At 33.5% G+C, this 24,775-nt stretch overlaps 1 protein-coding gene across 6 annotated transcripts in view; it reads right to left on the bottom strand.

Moving 5' to 3' along the window:
* Positions 1-24,775, bottom strand: part of PTBP3 (polypyrimidine tract binding protein 3) — a 91,046-nt gene that overhangs the window by 50,828 nt on the left and 15,443 nt on the right. For 4 of the 6 annotated variants that reach the window (XM_011383661.2, XM_011383659.2, XM_023525170.1 and 1 more), the window contains one exon: positions 13,107-13,188. In XM_011383661.2, coding sequence (XP_011381963.1) covers positions 13,107-13,137 — 31 coding nt within the window. In that variant the 5' untranslated portion in view covers positions 13,138-13,188. The remainder of the gene's footprint in view (positions 1-13,106; positions 13,189-24,775) is intronic. The other 2 variants (XM_011383660.2, XM_011383662.2) reach the window with 1 other exon arrangement.

Here is a 24,775-nt window from a genome sequence, read left to right as displayed (position 1 = left end):
AGTGTTCTCTTCTATATTCTGAAAGAATCTGTGTAACATTAGTATTATTTCTTCCTTAAATGTTTGATAGAATTCACAAATAAAGACACTAGGCCTGGACTTTTTAATTATCAATTTTATTTTTAAAATAAATATAGGGCTATTTAGGTTTTCTATTCCTTTTGTACCAGTTTTAGTAATCTGTGTTTTTCACAGAATTTGTACACTTCATCTAAATTGTCAAATTATTCATAAAAGCTGTTCATAAGCAATAAAAATTTACTTTCTCACAGTTTTGAAGACTGTAAGTCCAAAATCAGGTGTCAGCATGGTTACTTTCTAGTGAAAACTTTTGCTGGCTTATAGACAACCACCTTTTTCACAGTATCCTTAAATAGTGGGGATGGAGAGGAAAGCAAGCTCTCTGGTAGCTCTTCTTATTAAGAACACCTTCTTATGAAGGCCCCATCCCACAGGTCCCATCTTCAAATACCATCACTTTAGGTGTTAGGGCTTAAACACGTGAATTCCGATAGTACACAAACATTCAGTCCATAACATTATCCTTTAATGTTTATAGGATCATTCTTGATATTGGTAATTTCTGTCTTCTCTCTTTATTTTTCATTAATCTTATTGACCTACAGTCATGTGCCACTTAATGACAGTAATACATTCTGAGAAATGAGTCATTAGGCAATTTCGTTTGTGTACAAACATCATAGAATGTACAAACACAAACCTAGATGATATAGCATACTACTGTAACAGAAATCTAGATGATTTAGCATACTACTATAACTGTATGTGCTAAACTGTTATATGACTGGCAGCACAGTAGGTTTGTTTACCATCAGGATCACCACAAACATGAGTAACAAACTACATGACAAAGTCACTAAGTAATAGGAATTTTTTTAATCTCCATTATAATCTTATCGGACCACTGTCATGTAATGTAGTTTGTTGTCAACAGAACCATCATTATGCAGCACATGACTATATTAAAAAAACAAAAACAAAAAACAGCTACTGACATCATTAATTTTTCTCTACTGCTTTTCTATGTCATTAACTTTTGGTCTCACATTTAATATTTTCCTTCTATTTACTTGGGGTTTAACTTGCTCTTATGCTATGCTTAGAAGTTTAGGTGATTAATTTTAGAATTTTTTTCTTTTCAAACATGAACATTTAAAGCTGTAAATATCCTTCTAAGAACAGCTCTCAATGAACCCTTCAAATTTTAATATGCTATGTTTTCATTTTCAGTCACTTCAACATGTTTCCTAATTTGCCTTGTCATTTCTTATTTAATCCATGGGTTAAGTGTTACTTTATTTCCTAAAGAACTGGAGATTTTTTCCTAAATATTTCAGGATCAAGCTTTTATGATTTCTAATGTAATTCTAATGAAGTGAGAGAACTGTACATAATTTTAATGCATTCATATTTATTGAGACATGCTTTAAAATCCAACATATATCCTGTCTTGGTGACTATTTAATATCTTGCTGAATATTTTCATGTGAACTTGAAAAGAATGTGAATTCTGATGGTGTTGGGGAGACAGTTCCATATGTCAATTAGGTCGGGCTGGTTGATACTGCTGGAAACTTCTTTATTAGAGGATCTACTAACCTTTTCTTAAAGGGCCGTGTAAATATTTTAAACTCTGTGGGCCATACAATTTCGTTCACAACTATTCATCTCTGCAGCTGTAGCATGAAAGTAGCTATTAGTAATGCATAAACGAAGAAGTGTGACTGTGTTCAAATCAAATTTTATGTATGGAAATGGAAATTTGAATTTCATATAAGTTTCACATATCACAAAATTTTGTTTTCTTTTTCACCATTTAAAAATGTAAAAATAAGTCTCAGTCTCAACTCATAAGCAATAAAAAAATGGGCAATGAAATGGATTTGGCCCACAGGCCAGTTTGCCAACACCTGTTCTGTATCCTTACTGATTTTCTATGCTATCAATTAATGAGAGAGGAGTCTTGAAATCTCCAGCTAGGATTGTGGATTTGTCTATTTCTGTTTAGTTCTATTAGTTTTTACATTATATATTGTGAAGCTCTGTAATTACATGAACATATATTTAAGATATACATATTTATCGAGAAATGTAAAACAGAATGCAAAATGATAAAATAATTAAAAGGGAATGCAAAGAAATAGTCAAAAGAAAGCCAAGAAACAAAGGAAAAAAGGAACAAACAATAAATGGGAAAAAAAAGAAAACAAACAGCAAGATGACAGACTTAAACACAACCATGTCGATAATATCATTAAGTGGAAATGGCATAAAGTTGCCAATAAAAACACAGAGATTATCAGTTTGGATAAAAGTGAGACTCTATTATATTATGTGAATAAAAATACTATTTTAAATATAAAATCTCAGGTTAAAAATAAAAGGATGGAAAAGATAAATATGTCAACACTAATCATAAAACAACTGGAGTGGCTATAGTAACATCAGACAAAGTAGACTTCAGGAAAAGGGACAGAGCCATTTCATAATAATAAAGGGGTCCATTTATCAAGAAAACATAATGTCACCTATAAAAGGCACATATGACACATAAAAGGCAGATGAACTCTGTTTTTAAATTGGAATCTTTATATTCTTTACTTTTTTGCTTAAAGTGACTGCCCTGGAGCTAAATCAATAGGCATCTAACACTACCTTCAAATAATATTATAATACCTAGGTATAATGTAAGAACTTTTCTATTGCTCTCATCATACCTTTTGTGTTACTGTCATATATTTTGCTTTTCACACATACTATAATCCCCAAAATATATTATCTTGCTCTAAGTAGTCAATTATCTTTTCTTTTCTTTTTGCATAGTTTTATTCACGTAATGGATTTTACAGAGCTGTCCACAGAAAGCATTCTATATTTAAAAAAATTTTATCTACTGTGGTAAAATACACACAAAAGTCACTATCTTAACCATTTTTAAATGTAGAATTCAGTGGTGTTATATATATTCATAATGTTGTGCAACCATCACCACCATCCATTTCCATAACTCTTTTGTCTTGTAAAACTGAAACTGTACACCCACTAAATAGTAACTCCCTATTCCCACCTTCCTCCAGCCCCTGGCAACCACCATTCTACTGTCTCCATGATTTTGACTACTCTAAGAATCCTTTCTCATTTCCTTTTGTGCATATTCTATAGCTATTTTCTTTGTGGTTACCATGGGGATTACATTTAATATCCTTAAAGCTATAACACTCTAATCTGAATTTATACCAGCTTAACTTCAGTAACATCAACAAATCCTGGTCCTTTATAGCTGTCTCCGCTCTTTCTGTTGATGTCACAAATTTACATCTTTATACACTGTGTGCCCAAAAACATAAACCAGTATTTCTTTTAAATTCATTCAGTTCCTAAATAATGTTGAAAACAAATTTCTTAAGTTCCAAATGAAGTCAGTTGGTACCTTTTAATTTTTTTTTTTTTAATTGTACCAGTCTCTTAAATCATACAGAAAAAAAGTGGGGTTACAAACCATTGTTAGAATACTAGCTTTTATAATTGCCCATGTACTTTATCTTCATTGAGAACTTTATTTCTGTATGCTTGGACTTACTGCCTAGTGTTTTCACTCTGAAGAACTTCCTTGAGTATTTCTTGCAGGGCAGGTCAAGTGGTAGCAAACTCCTTCAGCTTTTGTTTACCTGGGAATGTCTTAATTTCTCCATTACTTTTCTTTTTTAAATCCGTGACCTGACCTTAGAGTTAGATGTGTTACACATAAATCATCTAATTTCTTTTTTAAAATTCAATTTATTTAAACTAAAAAAAAAAAAAAAAAAATGAAGCACAAAAACACTTCTAACTGAAACGTGATTCTTTGACAGCTTCAGTTTATTCTTTTAGCACTTTGACTACATTGGCCCACTGCCTCAGGGCCTTCCAAGTTCCCGGTGAGAAATCTGCCCATATTTTTACTGAGTATCCTTTGCATGTGACAAGTCGATTCTCTCTTGCTGCTTTCGAGATGCTTTGTCTTTGGAAAGTTTGATTACAATATGTCTCAGTGTGGGTCTAAGTTCATTTTACTCGAAGTTCATTAAGTTTCTTGGATGTTTATATTCATGTTTTTCATCAAATCTGGGAATACGGTAACTCTGGAAATCATATTGTTCCCCTTCCTCAGGATTTTCCAGGTTTTGCTATTGTTTTCATTTATTGTCTTTTTTTTTTAAAAAAAAAAAAGATTTTTTATTGAACTATAGCTAACATGCAATATTGTATTAGTTTCGAGTTTACATCATAGTTATTCAACATTTATATACCTAAAAAAGTGATCACCATGATAGTTCCAGCAACTATCTGACACTGTATAACACTATCTCAATATTATTGATTAGATTCCTGCTGTACACCACACCCTCATTACTTTATACCTGGAAGTTTGAACTTCTTCTTCCCCTTCACCCCCCTTTTTTGATTTTTCAATCACAGTTGACATCCAATATTATTTTATATTAGTTTCAGGTGTACAGCACAGTGGTTAGACATTTATATAATTTACAGTGATCTCTCTGACTAGTCTAGTTATTAACTACATTATTGACTATATTCTCATTGCCTTACTTTACATCCCCATGACTATTTCATAACTACTAATTTGTACTTCTTAATCCTTTCACCTTTTTCACCCCGCCCCCAAACCTCCTCCCATCTGGTAATCATCAGCTTCTTCCCTGCATCTATGAGTCTATTTCTATCTTGCTTTTATTTTGTTCTTTAGATTCCACATATAAGTGAGATCATACGGTATTTGTTTTTCTCTTAGTTCACTTAGCATAATACGTGATCCATCCATGTTGTCATAAATGGTTAAGATTTCATTCTTTTTTTTTTATGGCTGAGTAATACTATCCAATCACCTATTGATGGGCATTTGGGGTGCTTCCATATCTTGGCTATTGTAAATAGCACTGCAGTGAACATAGCGGTGCATATATCTTTTTGAAATAGTGTTTTAGATTTATTTGGACAAATACCAGAAGTGAAATTGCTAGGTCATATGGTAATTTTAGTTTTAATATTTTGAGGAACTGCCATACTGTTTTCCATAGCGGTTGCACCAATTTGCAATCCCATCAACAGTACATGAGGGTTCCCTTTCTCTACATCCTTGCTACACTTGTTGTTTACTGATTTATTGTTGATGGCCATTTTAACAGGTGTGAGGTGGTATCTCATTGTGGCTTTAATTTGCATTTCCCTGATTATTAGTGATGCTGAGCATCTTTTCATACGTTCTTTGTCCATCTCTATGTTCTCTTTGGAGAAATGTGTCTATTCAGGTCCTCTGCCCATTTTCTAACCAAATTGTTAGTTTGGGGGGGGGTAATTTGCGTGAATTCTTTGTAAATTTTGAATATTAACCCTTTACTGGATGTATCATTGGTGAATATCTTTTACCATTCAGTAGGCTATATTTCTGTTGTGTTGATGGTTTTCTTTGTTGTGCAAAAACTTTTTAGTTCGATGTAGTCCCATTTGTTTATTTTTCTTTTGTTTCCCTTGCCAGAGGCAACGTATCAGAAAAAATATTACTAAAACAACGTCCGAGTGTTTACTGCCGATGTTTTCTTCTCAGAGTTTTATGGTTTCAGGTCTTACATTTAAGTCTTTAATTTATTTCAAGTTTATTTTTATATATGATGTAAGGTGGGTTAATTTCATTTTTTTGCATGTATCTGTCTAGTTTTCCCAACAGCATTTATTAAATTTTATTTTATTTTTTTCATTGTTGTAGGCTATCTCTGTGCCAAGAATGAGCCTGAGGCATAAACTTAAAGTCTTCTCATTTCTCCTGAGCCATTTCCTGGGCATGTTCCACCACCTTCTAATTTTTGTTGTACGTGCAGTTGTTTTTTAATGTCCTAGTCTTTAATATCTGGCTCTCGAAAGGGAATAAACAGGAAAAATGAAGTAAGGACAGGGGAAGTGCTCTTTAAATCTCCTGGTTGTCACTTGAGGTGGGGCTGGGGTATTGGTCTGCAATATTAGGAGGAGATGCCAAGGCAATGGCTGCCCACCTCTTTGTAACTGTGTGATCATAAGAAGCAATTACCTATTAGAGAGCAGATCCCCAAAAGTTAAATAAAGACAAGGTTTTTTGTTTACCCTGTCTCCCACAAGCTGTTTGTAAACTGCTTGCCATGTGACTGGGGTTGGGAGTGGGTAGCTGCTACTGTGCTAAGAGCTGAAACTGACCAAAATTAATCACAAATTGCCTTCCAAGTCTTCCCCTGGAATATGCAAGCCTTCAACAGATTTAAGAATTTCAAATTAGTTAACAGATTCTGCCAATGCAATTGCTGTCTAGTAGGAAGTCGGATTCCTGGCGCTTCTTAGCCCACATCTTCCCAGATCCCTCCTTCATTTATCTTTTAAATTAAGGGGGGGGAATTATGCACCAACATAATTACTACTTTGTGTACACCTGTTTCCACCTGGTAACATTTTCCTCAAATCTGAAGAATTTCCTTTATCATTTTGTAAAATGGAAGTCTGTTACTAAAAAATGCTCTCCACTCTTCTGTGTCTCCAAGAAGGCTTTATTTTAACTTCATTTTTGAAAATACTTTAAATAGGCATAGAATTCCAGTTTGATTATATTTATTTTTAACACTTTAAAGATGTTCCTCCATTGTTTTCTGGCTTGCACAGTTTCAGGCAAGAAATCTCTTGTTATTTTTCTTCTAAATAAAATGTGACTTTTCTTACTACTTTTTTGTTCTGGATTCCCGGTTTTCAGCAATTTGATTATGATGAGCCTTGGTGTGGTTTTCATTGTGGTTCACTGAACTTTTTGGATATATGGGTTTCTAGTTTCTACCATATTGGGAACATTTTTAGTTATTATTTCTTCAGATAGATTTCTGCTTTCCTACCTCCATCTTTTTTCCAGAACTTTAATTATATGTATGCGTAGACCACTTGATACTGTTCTACAGGTTACTCCTAAGGCTCTGTTAATTTCTTTTTTGGTCTTTTTTTTTTGTCTGTGTGCTTTAGTTTCTATTTCTGTTTTCAAATTCATTTCTCACTTCTGCAGAATATAATGTGCTGTTAAAGCCATGCCAAGTATTGTTTTCAGACATTAAATTTTTATCTCTAGGCATTCCATTTAAATTATCTTTCATTTTTCTCCTTGTTATGCTGTTGTTTTACTTTAAATCCTTGAACATACTTTTAATAACCATTTCAAAGACTAAATCTAATTTCATCTTCTCTATCATTTTCTAGGTCTGTTTCTGTTGAATGATTTTCTCCTGATTATGGATTCCGATTCTGAGGTTCTTTACATGTCTGGCTTTTTTTTTTTTTTGATTGAACACTCAACACTGTAAGCACTAGAATTAGTGCCAGAATCTTTTCTAGAAAAAATTTAATTTCGTGTCAGGTAACTGTTTTGGAGCTTGTTTTTAAGCTTTGTTAGGATTGGTTTAAGGGTAGTCTTTATACTAGAGCTTATGGACACTGAGAAAGGCGGTACCTAGTAAGAAGGGCTCCTGATGGCTAACTGGACTCAAAATTTAAAACACACACACACACACACACAAAACACAGAGCCTAGCAACCATTTCTAAACAGGGGCCTCTCACACAAACTATACTTTAGAGTGAAGCCTGCACTGAACTGCCTGCCTGCACTATGTTCCTGCCATTTGAGCCAGCCCTTCTCACAGAGTTCCTGGAATAGTAGTTCAACCAATAGGACTTAAGCTTTCCCTGCCCAATCGGAGCTGTGCAGCTAGCTATCCCCATCAGCATCTTCACCAACTAATGAGAGTGGTTCCATTCTGAACAATCAGGACAGTGCCTTTTAAACTAATCAAATTGTGAGGATTTGGACTCCTCATTTACTTGAGGACAGACCAAACAGGGACCAGAGGTGAGACTTCTGTCTATATATGTCAGCATCCCTGTGTCTTGGAGAGGGTACCTTCCTTTTTCACCAAAGTCTGTATTCCTGGCTGAAGCTGAAACACTGAAGATGAAACACCAAAGACATCTCTTCTGACCAGAGGGGAGAAGAGCAGGCAGAGCAGATCAAACTAGAGCATGGCAGAGCTGTGTAGCTGGAGAGGGGCCTGGCTCCAAGACCACCTTGCAGCCCTGCTGCTTCATAATTGAGCTATAACACTACTGAACTATTCTCATAGCCATGCTGTATCACAGTTAAGCGGTTTGCACTAAAGTTTCCTTTTTTACCACACCCCAAATTGGAGATTCCTGTTAGTGCTGAATTGACGTCAACAACCACTGGTTGATGACGAGGCATGGTAAGGCATGTGTGGCTTAACAGTCAGCAAGAGATTCAAAGGCAGATTTCTGGAGCACTTTTCTCACAGAACTCCCTTCTTTCCCTTACTCTGTCCCCATACCTCCCAGCTGCCTCAGCCTTCCCAAACTTGGATCTCCAACTCTTCAATTCAGCAATTCTGCCGTGTTTGCTTAAGGTTCCCTCTCCTCATAGTTTAGAAAAAAAGCCAGGATGATTATCGGGCTCATGTCATTTGTTCACTTCTCTCTGTTTGAAATAACAGCTACCTAAGAAAAAAGGTTAACTTCTCACTCATGTAAAAAGTCTAAATGTTGAAATTCCAGGTCTAGAATGATGACATACAGTTATCAATGATTCAAGCTCTAGCTCTCTCTCTGTTAGGGTACAGCCTTCATTCACACCATCTAAGATGGAAACTGGAACTCCTGAAGGCAGCAGTTAAAAGAGGAAAAAACTGTGTACTCATGTAAAGATGTCTCAGAAGTAACATTTCTATTTACATCTCATTAGCTAGGATTTAATCACATGACCACACCTAGCTACAAGGAAGACTGGAAAAGTAGTTGTTTAATCCTGGTAGAAATGTGCCCAGATAAAAATTGGGGTTTTGTTATTAAAGAAAATAGAAAAATATTGGATACACAATAAACAGTTTCTGCCAAAATCCCTAAGGTTAAATTTAAGAGGAAAAACATATGATTTATGAAGAAAAGTATAAAACATTTCCATAATTATCAGAGGACAGAAAATAAAACCTAAAAACATGGAATCACATATCATGTTCCCAGATGGAGAAACAATACCACAAAAAGACCCACATTTCATATTAACATATAAATTTAATATAATTCTAATCAGAATCCCTGATTTTTGTGGGGAAATATTGTGGGGTGAGGAATTGTTTTAGAACTAGATGAAATAAAGTTCATATGGAAGAAGGTATGTCCACAATAAGCTGAGATATTTTTAAAGGGATATTAATAACTAATACCTAAGTAGAATTATCGTATGCCCTAGTTTGCCTGCAATAGTCACAATTTGGTACCACTGGTTCCAGCAGCATCTTGTATAGTTTAATATCTTCACTTGTGAAAAAATTATTATTAATAATTGCATTGAAATAAGCCAGAATAGGCTTAGCAGAATCCATTTATTTTAACTTCCAGTTTTTGCCACGGTCTCATCCAAGAATTTATAAACCACCATCCATACAATGGTTAAATCTAAAAGTCAGCCAGTGAGAGACTGAATCTTTTCACAATTTTTTCACAGGCAACAACAGCTCCTAAATCTTTCCATCACATTTTTACCATGACATTGTGCTGTACCAAAATTTATATTTGTATTATTACCTCTAAAAAATGTTTCATCTTTAATGCTAAACTTCTGACACTGAATTTTCATTAGTGTCAGATATTTCACTTTTGATAGAATGACTTCCCAAAAGCTTTACTGGGATTTTATTGAAAGGATTCAATATTAAACCATTACTGGAAAATAACTGATTTTCTAGTGTTAGCAGATGCTGATAAAACTTATATAATTTAACTGTTTGCAAAGTTCTATTAATGGAGTCAACATATTAACACCTATCACTTTATCATTTATACATGCAGAAGAAACTTTGCAAGTTAAATTAATTCAGAACTGTGAATTTATGGATTTACTGCAAGATATAAAATAGAATGGTGATAAACAAAATTGTACTTTATGTGCATCTGGCCAATAATTCCCACATTCTCCCACTGACTGGCAGCTTGGCAGCCAAATGAACAGTATAGGTAGCAAACTTTTGGAGAAATGCAAATATTAAATAAAATATCACAAAAATATTTATAATGTATAGAATACCTCGGAAAAAAAAGTGAAATTTCCAGATGTCAAGAGCCAAACCCCCCTCAGCAGGCTATCCCCTCAGTGAAAGGTAAATTAAAAATTTTCCATCTACCAGACGTATGTAACAAGAAAGCCAATCTCTGTTTAGGGATTTTGATAAGAGAAATGTGAATATCTAAATTTTCTCTTTCCTTCTGGTACAGTAATCCCCAAGGCAGTAAATTAACACATGCATTAGAACATGTTAAGGGGTAGGGATACCCTAGAAAGTCTAGCAGTGCAAACACAAAACTACTCTGGAGATTCTCACAGAAGAAAAAAACAATTCAGCTAAAGATTACCTCACAACCAAAAATTATGAATCTGCACAAGGAAAAATAATATACCATGAGTGAATATTAGCAGATACAAAAAATAGGGACTATTAGAACTTCCAAGAACTCCATAACTGTAAAATGTGAAGTATAAAAATTTTGTTTTAAATGATTAAAGAATTAGAAGAGAAAACAATAGAAACCATAAGAAAACAGGATTCTATTTTATAAAAACTATGTAACCTTTAAAAATGAATCAAATAGAACATAAAGAAATGAAAAATATAAGCACTGATATAAAATACTTAGTAGAAGAATTAAACAGCACATTAGACAAAGTTAAACAGATGAGGAATCAGAAAAGAAGTTTAAGAAAACTATCCAAAATACAGGACCTTAAGGAGAAAGAGATGACAACAAACATAATATAGTTTAAGACAAATGCAGGACTGAATGAGGTGGTCCTATACACATCTAACTACAGTTCTCAAAAGAGGCAACTCTGTGAAGAACCGAGTCACTACTGAGCAGGATAAATAAAAGTAAATCTCCAGCCATGGTCTCAACCCTGACTGCCTGGAGCCAATCCCACAGAGATTTTGGAAGTGGTGTGGCTAGGTAGGTCAAGGCATCTGTATTTTCTTCAAAGCTTCCTAAACTATTTTAGTGAGCATCCAGAGCTGAAAATCTGTTATCCATACCTAGGCAAAGCTAATGAAACCACAGAATAAAAAAGAGAAATGTTAAGAATAGCTGCTAGGAAGTAATACTATCTTACAAAGTAATTACCTAGACTGACAATAGACTTCTCAATAACAGAAGCCAAAAGAATAATAGAATAGTATGCTCAAAGTACTATTCTACAGAAAATAACTATCAACTTAGAATTCTAAATAGCTAACTATCATTCAACAGTGATAATGAAACAGACATTTTCAGTCAGTGGAAAGGTTACCATTTATAGAGCTTTGCTGAAATAGCCACTAAGAGGATGTGCTTCAGGAAGAGAAACACTGAACCCTGTAAGGAAATAGGATACAAGAAATTTGAAACATAAAAACAAAACAATAAACTGCTGCTGTCTGCTAAACTCACATCTCATACTTTTTTCTTTTCCTAATTAATCAATCAACCAAGGTGAAAGTCTTTCTGGTCATCCATCCCACTAATTTGTAAAGATGACCAAACAAACTAACCGACCTCAGTTTTTAAAATAAGAACAAACACAGGGGACCCACTCTAGAGGTACTGTAACTCTGGAGAGTAAGGGAAGAAATTTTGTAAAAAGCCCATCCTATCAAAAGGATAATCAGGTTTAGGAACTTCAGATTCTAGCATTTCCTTTAGTACTCAAATTATGGTTCCTCAAATGGCAGCATTGCTTTTACCTGGGAACTTGTGGAAATGAAAATTCCCAGGACCCACCCCTGTTCTACTTAATTAGAAATTCTGGAGATGGACTCAGCAACCACGATTTAACAAGTCCTCCATGAGGACTTGTAATCCTGATGCCAGCTCCACTTTGATAAAGTTACTTTAGTCTCATGCCTGTATTACTCTATTCACACTTCTACATGAACAAACCCCCGTTGCTGCCCTGTCTACAAAATCTTTCCACTTAGTCCCCTAAAGCAATGTACCATGGTTGACCAACTCTCATACATTCTTAATCTCTTCAATGAATTTTCTTTTCATCTTTTAACTGAACCTGGTCCACTTCTCTTACAGAGTTCTCACATAAAGGCTGTTCACTCTCCCAAACTCCATGTAGCTCTAGGGTCTGGAAAGTGAGGTCAACTGCCTGTGACTCCAAAAACATCTGTATAAAAATCTCACTTTTTCTGAGACTCTTCACTCTCATGGCTTCAGCTCTGTATGATATTCACATCCAAATTTCTCTCATGTTGTTGAGACCAAAAGAACCTACTGTCTATGTGACACTTCTATCTGGATGTTCCACAGGAACTCAAACTCGTACGTAAAAATCTGAACCTGTCGTGTTGTCCAACTCTGTTCTTCCTATATTTTCTAATATAAATGAGTGGTACCACCATCTAATTATCCAAGTCCAAAATCTGGAAATTATCAATGGAATCTCTCATTCAAACATTAATCACCAAACAGTGTTCACCAATACTATCAATTTCACCTTCTGTAAGTTCTCTAATTCTCTTCATCACAACTGCTACCGCTATAGTACAAATTACCATCCCTTGTAGGATACCCTATAGCGCAGAAGCCTCTTAACTGCTTACTCTCCCCCTCCAGTATTACTCTTCTACAATTTGTTTTAAAGTCTCCAAATTTCAAAACTATTTAAAATCATGTGGTACCTTATGGAATGTGAATTATGTTTCAATTTTTAAAAAACATGTCACCTTAAAATTTTAATACTTCTATTCTAAATCTATCATCATTCAACACAAGAGTTTATCTAGCTCTTTTCCTCAATTGTTCAGGGTCACTAGCTTATTGATAGTTTCAACACAATTGTGTAACATACAGAACATCGACTGAAAAAGAAATTATGGAATTAGATCCAAATAAATCCTTAAAATTTAAGAGAGCAGTAAATCAATTTCATGTATATGAACTTTATGACAATAAATTTATTTTGAAAAAATGAAAACTCACCATACACACCTGCAGGAGTAGAACTGTTCATGGTAAAAGGTCCGTTAATGATGCCAGAAGAAAGAAGCTCATCAGATCCCCGCTGAAAAGGAAGAGAAATATTCTGTTAAATAAAACGAGTCTCAGATAATGATCCACATTTACTACTAAAAATATTAGAAGTTAATATTACTTCATCTGAATATCAAGGCGCTTAAGGAGAAGTCCTCAAGAATCACAAAAGCTAAAGGAAGGTACGGAAAAATTACTGCACGTCTATGTGATAGTTGTTAAAAAACAGAACTGCCACCACATAATTGGGAGCATAATTCTGCACTCTTTTTTGATTAAACTCAATCCTTTTTTACATTTGAAGTGCCAGAAATCATACTTAGGGGTTGCATTCTGACATTGTTTTTATAGTATATTTTTAAATACATCTGATATATTAATTATATTTGAAGTATATTTAATATATTAAGTATATTAAGTTTATATAATATTTTTAAGTATTTGCATGCAAATATTTTGTGCAACATTTCCTAAAATTCCTGACTTTTTATGTAATATTATTTTATGTATTTGCATGCAAATATTTTGTGCAACACTCCCTAAAAATCCTGACTTATTTCTATACTGGCCAAGTCCTTTATATTCAATGATTTTTTAATCCATTAATCTTCAAAATGGTCTTTAATGTGTACTGTTTCTTAAACGACTACTATTTAAGTAATGTATTCTCAGCTAAGAGTTTTCACCAATTCTAAAGCTGATGAGTTAATGCCAAAAGACAAGTCAGACAAGCTTTTTCATTATAACTGTTAAGACCTATTATCAAGATTTAAAAATTTACATTTAGGAAGGACAATTAGTTAAAACCAACTTATTTAAAATGTTACTGTTTGTTTAGGTCAATTTTTAAGAACAAATATTTTGATCTATTAGATTATGAAACATAATCCCCAAACTATCCTACAAATATTAGAGAAGCAACAGTGCTACAATAGATATTTAATGTTTAGGTATAATTACCACTTCTGTAAGGAACAACTTTAGTCTTTGCAGAAAAAAAGCAAAAACTACCAATGTGTTTGCAAGACAGAAATACAATTATTTAACCAATTCCTGTATTACACATCTAGAAATTATTCCTTTTGGTTCTTTCACTAGTTCATAGGGACACTTGGGACAGAGGATGGAATTACGTAAGCTTGTAAGATGAAATAAAATTGAAAATCTTAACTTCTAGAAAGATGAGAAATACAGCCTCACTTAAAGCGTAGGTCTTCTTAATAATATCTGAAATAAAGATATTGGAGGCTGAATACAATAACCATAAGTATAACAACTTTCAGTGAGTTCTGTAAGTCCTTCTAACAGATTATGGGACCTGACGGTGGTTTTGGAAACCTCCGAGAAAAACATAATTGGTATCAGAAATGAGGATAGTCTTTTGTTGATTGTGTCCCCTAACTTTGCAGTTAGCTTAATTTCTCTCATGGTGAAAAGACAACTCAATAAGGAAAGTATAACAGAATAATTCATTTAACAGATTTTTTAAAACTTTATTCTTAACCTCTAGATTACTATTTGGACTTCTAAATGTAAAAGAAAAATTTAATCTAAAATGTGATTAATATTCAAACAAACAAAATTGGAAATTTTAATTTAATTTATATGGCATCTTAAATAAATTAATGCAACATCCTGTTGCAGTTAATGTATCCACACAATATAAACTATCATTTAACAAAGAAATGGTGAACACTGCAGAATCTTCAAAATAAACCATTTAAGTGTGATAATTCTACTAGAATTATAATAATAGATAGTAACAGAAAGTAATAGAGCTTTTAAAAAAGAACATGCCTAAAATAATGCATAAATAAAACAAACCCTACACTAGCAAACAAAGGGTTGGTATGGCTGTTTTTATTTTTATTGCCTTATTACATAAGAAAATTAAAATATTTGATCTTAAAATTTCATATCTAGAAATACTATTTTACATCAGAGATGGGGTTTATCATTCATCAGATAGAATAAATAACACATTTCCCAAATAATTGTTAAATACTTAAAAAAAACTGGTAACTGTTGACCCTAATAATTTCAGGATATGAAAAACAAAAGATGAAGAGAGCAAAAGAAGCTTACATTTGAAAATGCAGTCATAAAAAATATTCTAATAATCACAATTTATTGGCCAAGTTTTTTCCACCCAAGAATTCATTTTCAAATTACGGAAAATAAAGAGTGTTTTTTTATATTATAAAGCTCAAATACCAAGAGTCATACTACTTTGTAAAACTGGAAAAGATGAGAAAAACACAATTAGTTCTATATTACTTAAAACATTTCTCTTCTTTTAAAAAACAAAACTTTTCTTTCCTAGACATAAATTCTCCTGAGAACACTTAGTACCTATAATTACAGACTACTTCGGTACAAAACAAAAAGTATTTTTGAAAATAATACTTATAAACTAAATATCTGAAAGGTAATTCTCTATTATAGCAAAGGAAGAGCAATGCACACCTAGGTAAAATTGAGTCTCTCTCTCATAAAGTCTGACTGCTGTGATAAAGAGATTATGGTTTAAGAGGTGGATAAAAGATAAGTAGAATGAAGATATTAATAAATGGAAAGCTTGCTTGGATGAGTGACTGTAGATTATCAAGAAGGAAACTGTTAAAAAGGGAGAGAAAAAAGACTGTACCACAGGTAAGCAGATTAACATTATAAAAAAGGTTTTATGAGCTAAATAATAAGGATATTATAGGGGTAGTGGAGGTACATTTACAACACTGGATCAACGGTCTCCTTAGAAACACACAGTAAATTTACACAAGTGTAGCAGTTGTTGTGTGGACTTGTTAGCTCTCTGGCTAAGTCAACACACCAATCAGCCTCACTGACTCAAGTATCAATTATTGAAGCTCTCTCCTACTGAAGAATAATTAAATACACAGGGCCAACAAACCAAAGGAATACTATAATTAAGCAGCACAAATAAAGTGTTTCATTATCAAATCTGATGGAAAGTGGTTTTATTTAGCATTAAGTAAGATTATTAATATGAAAAAAGCCAATCCATACAATTAAGAAATGGCCACTAAAATAACATGTAAGGAAAATTCTGAAAATAAACCATTAACTTATGGTTAAACTTCAGATCATACCTAAAATGGACATGAAATTCAAGAATGAGATCATGTTTTAGTCTATCAAGATACTATGAACACAAAAAAAGAGGCTATCAAAAAAACTTCTTAATTTTCCATGGTCCTAGAACTTTTTTTTTAAATAAAAAAATCTTAAATATTAAAATAATATCCACATCCTACCTTGAAACCAAGGTAGTCAGTCCCCCTTATAAAATTTCTAGCAGAAAACTCATGTTAATCTTGTTCTGTTACTATGTTTTTCCATACACAGAAATAAAAGTGATATTATGTAGATTCTCACCATCCTATAAACACTTGTTGATTATGGTCTCTTTATTATTCACCTTTATATCCTCCTCCACAGAACCTATTATAATGTTTTGGGTGCAAACTATGTTCAAAACTTTTTTGTTTAAAAAATGAATAACTATAAAGATAAAGGAATAAACTGAATATTCGGTGAGGGTTTCAAATTGTGAGGCAGTATATGATATCTCCAAATATGTTCAGTTTTTTTTTTAAACATTTAGCTTTTTGTTAACATTCAACTTTTCACAGCTTCCTGTTACTCAAAACACATCTAAAAATCCAAAGACTAAGGGTAACTACCTTTACAAATGACTTGGTGATCATAGCCCTACAAAAGCTGAGCCACATCAATACTCCATCTACTAAAGGAGTGTGATTATCCCTAAACATATTTCCTAAAGAACAGTTGGTTACTCCCAAAAATAAAGAACAGTGACCGAATTGCTCATCAGTAACACTTTCCTTTCCAAGGCTACCAATGTTGAGATTTTATGACAGTTGAGGGTAGTAGTTAAACATGGGGCAAATTCTTTAAATGTATAAGTGTAGCAATATTTAAAATCCTCTATTTATGACACAATTTCAATAAAATTATTTTGATTGTCTTCATTTTCTGTAGGCATCTTTGCAATAAAACATTAATAATACTTTTTAATAACTAGCAAATTATTCCTCCAAAAGCCTTCTAATTCATGACATCTAACCAAAATGCCATTTATCTGAATATTTATTTAGTTCTTACTATGTAGGCACAGCATATTGAATTCAATTTGTATATTTGTCATAGCAATAATATTCATTCATTCAACAAATCCAACAACTATTTACTGAGCACCAAACTATGAGCCAGGTCTTTAAACTGTGGAGAAAATCCCAGTGAACAGACAAAAACCCTTGCCCTTATTTTATGGAGTTTACAATCTTGCAAAAGAAAGAAAATAATAATTTTGAAATTATGAAAATTATGTAGTATGTTTTAAAGTCATAAGTTTTTTTAATTTATTTTTATTTTCTATTTATTTATTTTTTTTAGGTGAGGCAACCATTGGTTGACCTCACAGACTGCAAGGACCTTGTCAGTTTACAATCCCTTATTTTTTACTTTTTACGCCTACAGCACTTGGTCTTCCTAGGTAGTCTCTCATCCAAGTATTAACCAGGCCCGACCCTGCTTAGCTTCCGAGATCAGACGTGGGGGCTTGTTTAGGGTGGCATGACCATAGATAGTAGTGCTTTTTTAAAAGTAGGATAAGGAGCAGCCAGGGATAAAGAGGAGAATTAGGATTTTAAATAGGTGGTCAAGGAAAAATTTAAGGGAAAGTGACATTTAAACAAAGCCTTAAAGAAGATAAGAAATAAGCTATGTAGATATCTGAAGGAGCAATGCTGCAGGCAGAAGAAACTGAGATAGAATGCTTTACATGTTCTAGAAAACAGTGAGGAGGCAATTGTGACTAAAAGGAGTGAGCCAAGGAGGTAACAATTAGAGATTGGGAGGGCATGTCACAACATGTGGGGCCTTGAAGGCCATTCTAAAAAATGTTAACTGTGTGAAATGAGGGACAAAGAGTTTGTAATAGAAGAGTGACATAACCGATTTACTTCTTAAAGGATCACTCTGGCTGTTGTGTTAATAGTCTGTAATATTCCTTCCCAAGGAGGGAAGCACAGACTCCAGCAAGGAAACTATGATGATAATCCAGATGAGGGACCACAGGACTAGCAGTTACTGTGGACAGTGGCTGCATTTCGAATATACTTAGAAAGGTTTGCTAATGAATTAGATGTGGGGTGGGACAAAAAGAAAGAAGTCGAAGATGTTCTGGTGTCCCAAATAGGCTTCAATGTAAAAATATTTTCGCCCTATAGTCACTAGTCCACATTTTAAAATTTGTATACATATTTTCTAATTGTCACAATTCTGCAAAGTAGGTATTATTATCCCTCAAAGAAACTAAGCATCAGAGAGACTATTTGACATAAGTCAAAGAGTAAACTGTAAAATTAATGGTTTATTTAAGTTTATTTTTATGGTAAATGGTTTATTTTTCACCACACATACCTGTTTCTCAGTCTAATAAACAAATCTCCTCTCAATAATTTATACCAACGCTTTGATCTATTTAATTCCACATCTAGACATCATTTTATTTTAGGACTGTATATAAAGACATATGTATGTAATCACTCTTTACAAGAGCAAAATACACAAACTAAGGATAACTAATACTTACTGATTGCTTAGTTATGTGCCATGTACTATTTTATGAGGTTTATCATACATATTTCATGTAATCTAAGAAGCTTCTGTAAAATCAGACCCATAAAACTTAAAGTAACATCTAGGAAAAAAAAGTGCTGCCAATTAAATGATAATACAGTATCAATTTTAAGATGCACCCCTATGTCAAAAATGTTAATATATTAAAAAAAAAAAAAGTATGCCTTAGAATCAATGATATCTCTAATCTTCACACAATTCTAGGCATTGAGTACTATTATGGTGACCAATGTGGATTCAAAATACGTCTAATATCCTATTCGTTAAAAATACTAGTTCTATGGGTTCCAGTCAAGATGGTGGAGTGGGTGGATGCTGTGCTTGCCTCCTCCCATGACTGCATTAAAACTGCAACTAAAATATAGATCAACCTGAAGAACCACTTGAAGATTAAATGAACAGAAGTCCTATAACTAAGGATATAGAAAAGAAGCCACCTTGAGGATAGGGAAATCAAGGCAGAGAGGAAAAGTGACTTGTCCACAGTCACACAGCTAGTAATAGAGAAATGACTCAGATATTGCCTTTCCTATTTCAACACCTGTGCTATTTTTTAAAATTTATTTGTGACAAAAACTGAATATATTTAAGGTGTTAAAAATATTCTAGTTCTTTTTTTTCTGCATTTTAAGTTTTCAGCCGTTTTCAACTGCTTTTTTTCATCAAAGTGATAACTAATAGAATATTAGTGTGTAACTTTCAAACTACAGGCCCTTATAAATTGCTTGTGAAAGATCTCTAACCATAAAGAAAATGTTCTCTCTTCCACTATGGCTATAGAAAAAGACACAATTCTGGTCACAAAACAGCTTACAAATGCTATTTCTAACAAAAGAATATTGTGATCATCTGAATTCTGGAAAGCATAGCTACGTCCTATAAAAGTAACAAAGGTCTCAGTTTTGGTTAGTTATCATGCTTAAAAAATGTATTGCTCTAGTGGTAATACTTAAATATTGGCAACTATTTTCTGAAATATATATACGCTTGTTTTTTCTTTCCTGAGCCAATCACTGAAACATCCCTCTTCTCACATTCATAAATAAAACTTAACACTTTTTTATATTTCTTATAACAGAGAGTCGGAAAGTCTGATATTTTGCGAATGAGGAAATGAAGGCACAAATGAATTTAAGTAACTTACATAAATCACACTACAAATAAAAAGTTTGAGTCAGGATTCAAACTTACGTAGGCCAATTTCAGAGTCCATGCTTTTAATCACTATATTAAACTGCCAAAATATTAATCAACCACTGTTTTCACAGTAAAAGATTAGTTAAGTGAGTTATAGTATATCTGTGCAATGAAATACAAGGTAGTTATTAAAATTATAAAGCACCATATACTTATTAACCTGGATATAAATTCACAAAACACTTGTTCACATTACAAGTGATATACAGTTATAACATGTATTTTCTACTTTTGTAAAAATAAAATAATAATAAAGATGACATAGACTATAAGCATAAAAGCAAAAGTCTAAAAGCGAATTCAACTAAAAGTTAAAAGGGATTATATCTGGCGTTTATTTTCTCTTTTGTATTTGTCATGTTTAAATATTACTCAATCAGAAAGAAAGGGGCTATTTTCATTTTGAAAAATAATGAACTTGAAATTTTGCCAATATTTGTCTCCTCCATAGCTGAGTCTTTCAATCAAATACATTTCATGAAAATTTACTATTATTGAATATATTATCATCCCAAAATGTTAACAAAAATTTTTTTTAATTTAAATTTTCTTTTGCATCATTTAGTAATCTGCAAGCACTTCTGGATTTTATATTAGCTACATTGTATGACCTTAGGCTAGTTTCCATGTTTCTTTAATTCAGGAAAGAGCTTATAACCATTCACAGTGAATGGTTATAAGCCCTGACAGATGAAATTTCAATGCATCACAAAAACAGGGTTGTATTCTAATCTTTTTATCTTAGGGAAACTACCAATATAGTTTACTGCTTTAGCATACTGGAAGCTATACTTCCATCTCTAATTCTAATAAAATGGTATACTATATCTGCCCTAAAAAACCAACTTCCAAACATAAGAGAACTTTATGAATCAAATATTGTCCGGAATATTAATTTTCCTAAAGCCAACAGACATACTATGTTGTAAAAAGCAGAGCATGGGCTCTGGAAACAAACCTTTGTTTGCATCCAGGCCCCGTCACTTATCACCTGTTTGACCTAGGGTATTAAGTTATAGTAATACCACAGGTTTGATACTCTGCAAAATTGGTCTAATATTCTAATTGATATGCAAAGTTTCCTTTTAAAAGGACTTCTTATATACTGATACCTAGCAAGATAGAGATAAAATGCATTTTTTTAATCGGAGGCAGGGGACAAGAACAGTATTGGTGAACAGAATGTTGTTTTGTCTACTTATTCTATCAATAATTGAGAGAGGTGCTAAAATCTATGACAAGTTATACATTTGGCTATTTCTTTTTTCACCCAAAACTATTATATAACTTCTCAGAAAATGTCTTATTTTCTTAAGCAGGAATCCTCTCTTGAATGACAAATTCTAAAATCTCAGGAGTGTAAGCTGAGTCTAAAAAGTTTGATTCTCTTCATTTACTACTGCTGCTCCTTGACTGTTGATGCTACTGCCCCAACATGTCATCACTAGCAGCCTAGCTATTGAATGAAGTTCCTGTCTGCTACAGTGACTGAGCATAAACCAGGTAATTTGCCAGTATTTCCCCTGCATGTAAAGGAAATTCTCCTCTGGTGTCAGTCTCTGCTGCTGTTGCTCCTAACCGCCCAAAGTTATAGAGCTCTCAAATTCGATATACATTCATTCATTCTCTCCATCTGTCTACCCCACTCACATGTGCGTGCGCGTGCGCGCGCGGACACGCGCGCGCGCGCACACACACACACACACACACACACACACACTCTACTGCCCACCCAAATCACTTTTTAGTGTCAGTGTCTAGAATTAGCCTAAAGACCAGCTCTAATTCTCTAAAAGGACTCATGGGACTTGGCATATAGCTGTGTTTTAAGACTTATTACAGTATAAGGATACAAAGCAAAATCAACAAAAGTGAAAGGCATTTGAGGAAAAATCTGGAGGAAACCAAGTGCAAGTTTTCAAGAGTTCTCTCCCAGTATTGCCACATAGGACACACTTAATTCCTCCAGCAAGGAATTCTGACAACACATGTGGAATGTTATCTACCAGAGAAGGTCATTAAAAACTCACTGCTCAAAGTTTTTACTGGAGGCTGGTCACACAGACACCCTCTGCTAAGCCTCGTACCAAAATTCTAGACTATCGGAAAGAGTTAACTGTACCATTTACATAGTCTAGGCACAATGAGCCACTCTTACAATTTAAAGACAAGTCATATCAATGTAAAAAAATGTATACCAACCAAAGGCCAACCTTGTAAAGTTGTAAGCAGACTTTCTAAGGAAAGCAGTCTCCAGCCTGCTACATTTACTATTTTCTGTACTTGCCAAGCCCAGATGGCCAAGCAAGTCTTTTTCTTGCAGTTCTCTGGTAAGGCAAGAGAACCCAGACGCACTTCTGGTAAGGTTCAATTTCCACAGCCATTGCTGCTGCTGCTGCTGCATTAGCAATGGATTTGAAAGAGGGGAAAACTGGAGGCTCCCAGCTGTCTCTGCAAAATCAGACATGGCATGGTGGTGTAGGGTTAAATGGGTTAAATATCACAGGCTATGGAGTCACTCCCTCTGGATTCAAATCCTGGTTCCACTACTTCCTATGTGATGGATGAGTTATTTGGTATCTTTGTACCTCAGTTTCCACATGTGAAATGGATGTGAAATGGAAAAAAATACGAATATCTTCCTTATAGTGTTGTGAGGATTACATGCAAAAATACAAAGGATTTAGCAGCTTTTATTACTTAAAAGGAAGTTTCCCTCCTCCTCTGCCTAGTGTTCTATCTCAGGTTAACTGACAATCAGAATAACCCACGGTCATGATACTAAATTAGCAACAGCTAAAGTACCGACATATTATCATCAGCTTACAGTGGAGAAATGGACTTTATAATAAATGGCATTTGGACAACCAAGAAGCCATTTGAAAAAAAAAAAAAGCTGACTCCACTCCTCATACCACACACTAGAATAGATGTCAAATGAATCAAGATCTGAACATGAAAAATAATCATACAAGTATTAAAACCTAAGTGAATTCCTTTATAACTCTGAATGGGAGGGCCTATGACTCAACATCTGGAACTATATTACTACTACTAGTACTACCACCACCACCACCACCACCACCGCCACTACCACCACCACCATCACCACCATCACCACCACCACCACCACCAAATCAAATGGTACAATGGGGATAATATTTGCAATGCATTATAGACAAAGGATTTACCTCCCTAATTTTTAAAAGGCTTCTAGAAACTAAAAAGAAGACTGAGCCAAAAGAAAATAAAGGACAAGAACCAACTTCCCAAAGAAATGAGTAATAGTCCTCAAAGATATAAACACACACTCTACTTCCCTCATAAAAGAAATGCAACTAAAATGAGATAAGATTTTTCACTAATAAAACAAGCAAAATTCAAAAGTCCAATAGGACAATCTTGGCAAGAACTGGGTTGTGCAAAATAGTACTGTCTGTTATTCTTTACCTAGAGACACCTTTAACCTTTGATAATAATAGCAATCCCATGTCTGGACTCTACTTCACAGACATACCTGCGTACACATGAAATGACATATGTACAAGATTATCCATGGGGAACTGTTTGTTAGAGCACAATACTGGAAATAACATGAGAGTCCATCAATAGAGAACTTAATAACTTGTAGACCCACAAAATATTTAGCAGCTGTTAAAAAATTAGAATGGGGGAACCTTGAGGAAGATTCTCTATGGTTTTGTAAAAAAAAAAAAAAAAAAATTCAAAGTGTAGAATAGTACATCTAAATATGCTTTTATATTAGAAGAAAAATATGTGTATTTACCTTTACTTGCATAAAAAGGTACTAGAAGGGTAAAGACAAAACTAATAAAATCGTTATCTTTGAAGGAGAAAAAGGAGGACAACACTGAAAGAGTTCTCTATATAGACAGCTGAATTTATTTTTTGTTGAATTACTTCAACTTTTATTAATGAATTTAATTTTCATTTTTATCAAATACATGCACTATAACAAATAGAATATTACAAAGGAGTTTATATGGTAAAAGCGAATCTCTCCAGCCATATCTCAATCTTTAAACAATCTTAGTTATTCTAATGGTTGTACCTATAACCGAAATAATATGCTTATAACACTACTTTTGAGTTACTGACTTTAAAAATAAGTTTGTTTAATGTGAGTTTAATGTAAAAACTTTAGAACTTATCTTTCACACTTCCTCTTTTTTCTGTCCTCTCAATGTATGAAATATGATATTAATTTTAATTCTTATATAAGTGTCTTTGAACTTTAAACATTATACTTAAATTTTTATTGCTCATTTTATCAATCTGACATTACTTCTTGAGTCTCCATTTTGAAAGACAAAGCTATTAGTGCTAGTAATCTGTTCTCTCCCTCCCTCACTCTGCCAGCTTCATTTTTGTTTATGGTTATTACGTATGGTTATTACAACAGCATTCTGGGCTTTGTCCATTTGTGTCCTGTCCAAAGGTTGACTCAAAGTTGGAAATCAATAAACAACATTTACATTTTTATGACTATGTAAGGAAATGTAATCCTGCCACGCTTCACTTTTTACTCTGAGGTCTAATGCTACAACTATAGGACCACTTGAAAAAGGCTGTTCCTAGAATCAAGATCAACGGATTCTTTATACTCTAACAATTTCTTAACATCACATGCTACATGCTAGTTTGGTTCACAGTTAGACCGTGATTATTATTATTATTATTATTATTATCTGCTTACCATGACATTTTTAACTGCC

The sequence above is a fragment of the Pteropus vampyrus genome, unplaced genomic scaffold (genome assembly GCF_000151845.1).
Source record: "Pteropus vampyrus isolate Shadow unplaced genomic scaffold, Pvam_2.0 Scaffold535, whole genome shotgun sequence".
Classification (NCBI taxonomy): domain Eukaryota; kingdom Metazoa; phylum Chordata; class Mammalia; order Chiroptera; family Pteropodidae; genus Pteropus; species Pteropus vampyrus.
Note: the sequence above shows the minus strand (reverse complement) of the source record. Positions and strands in the feature narration are given on the sequence as shown.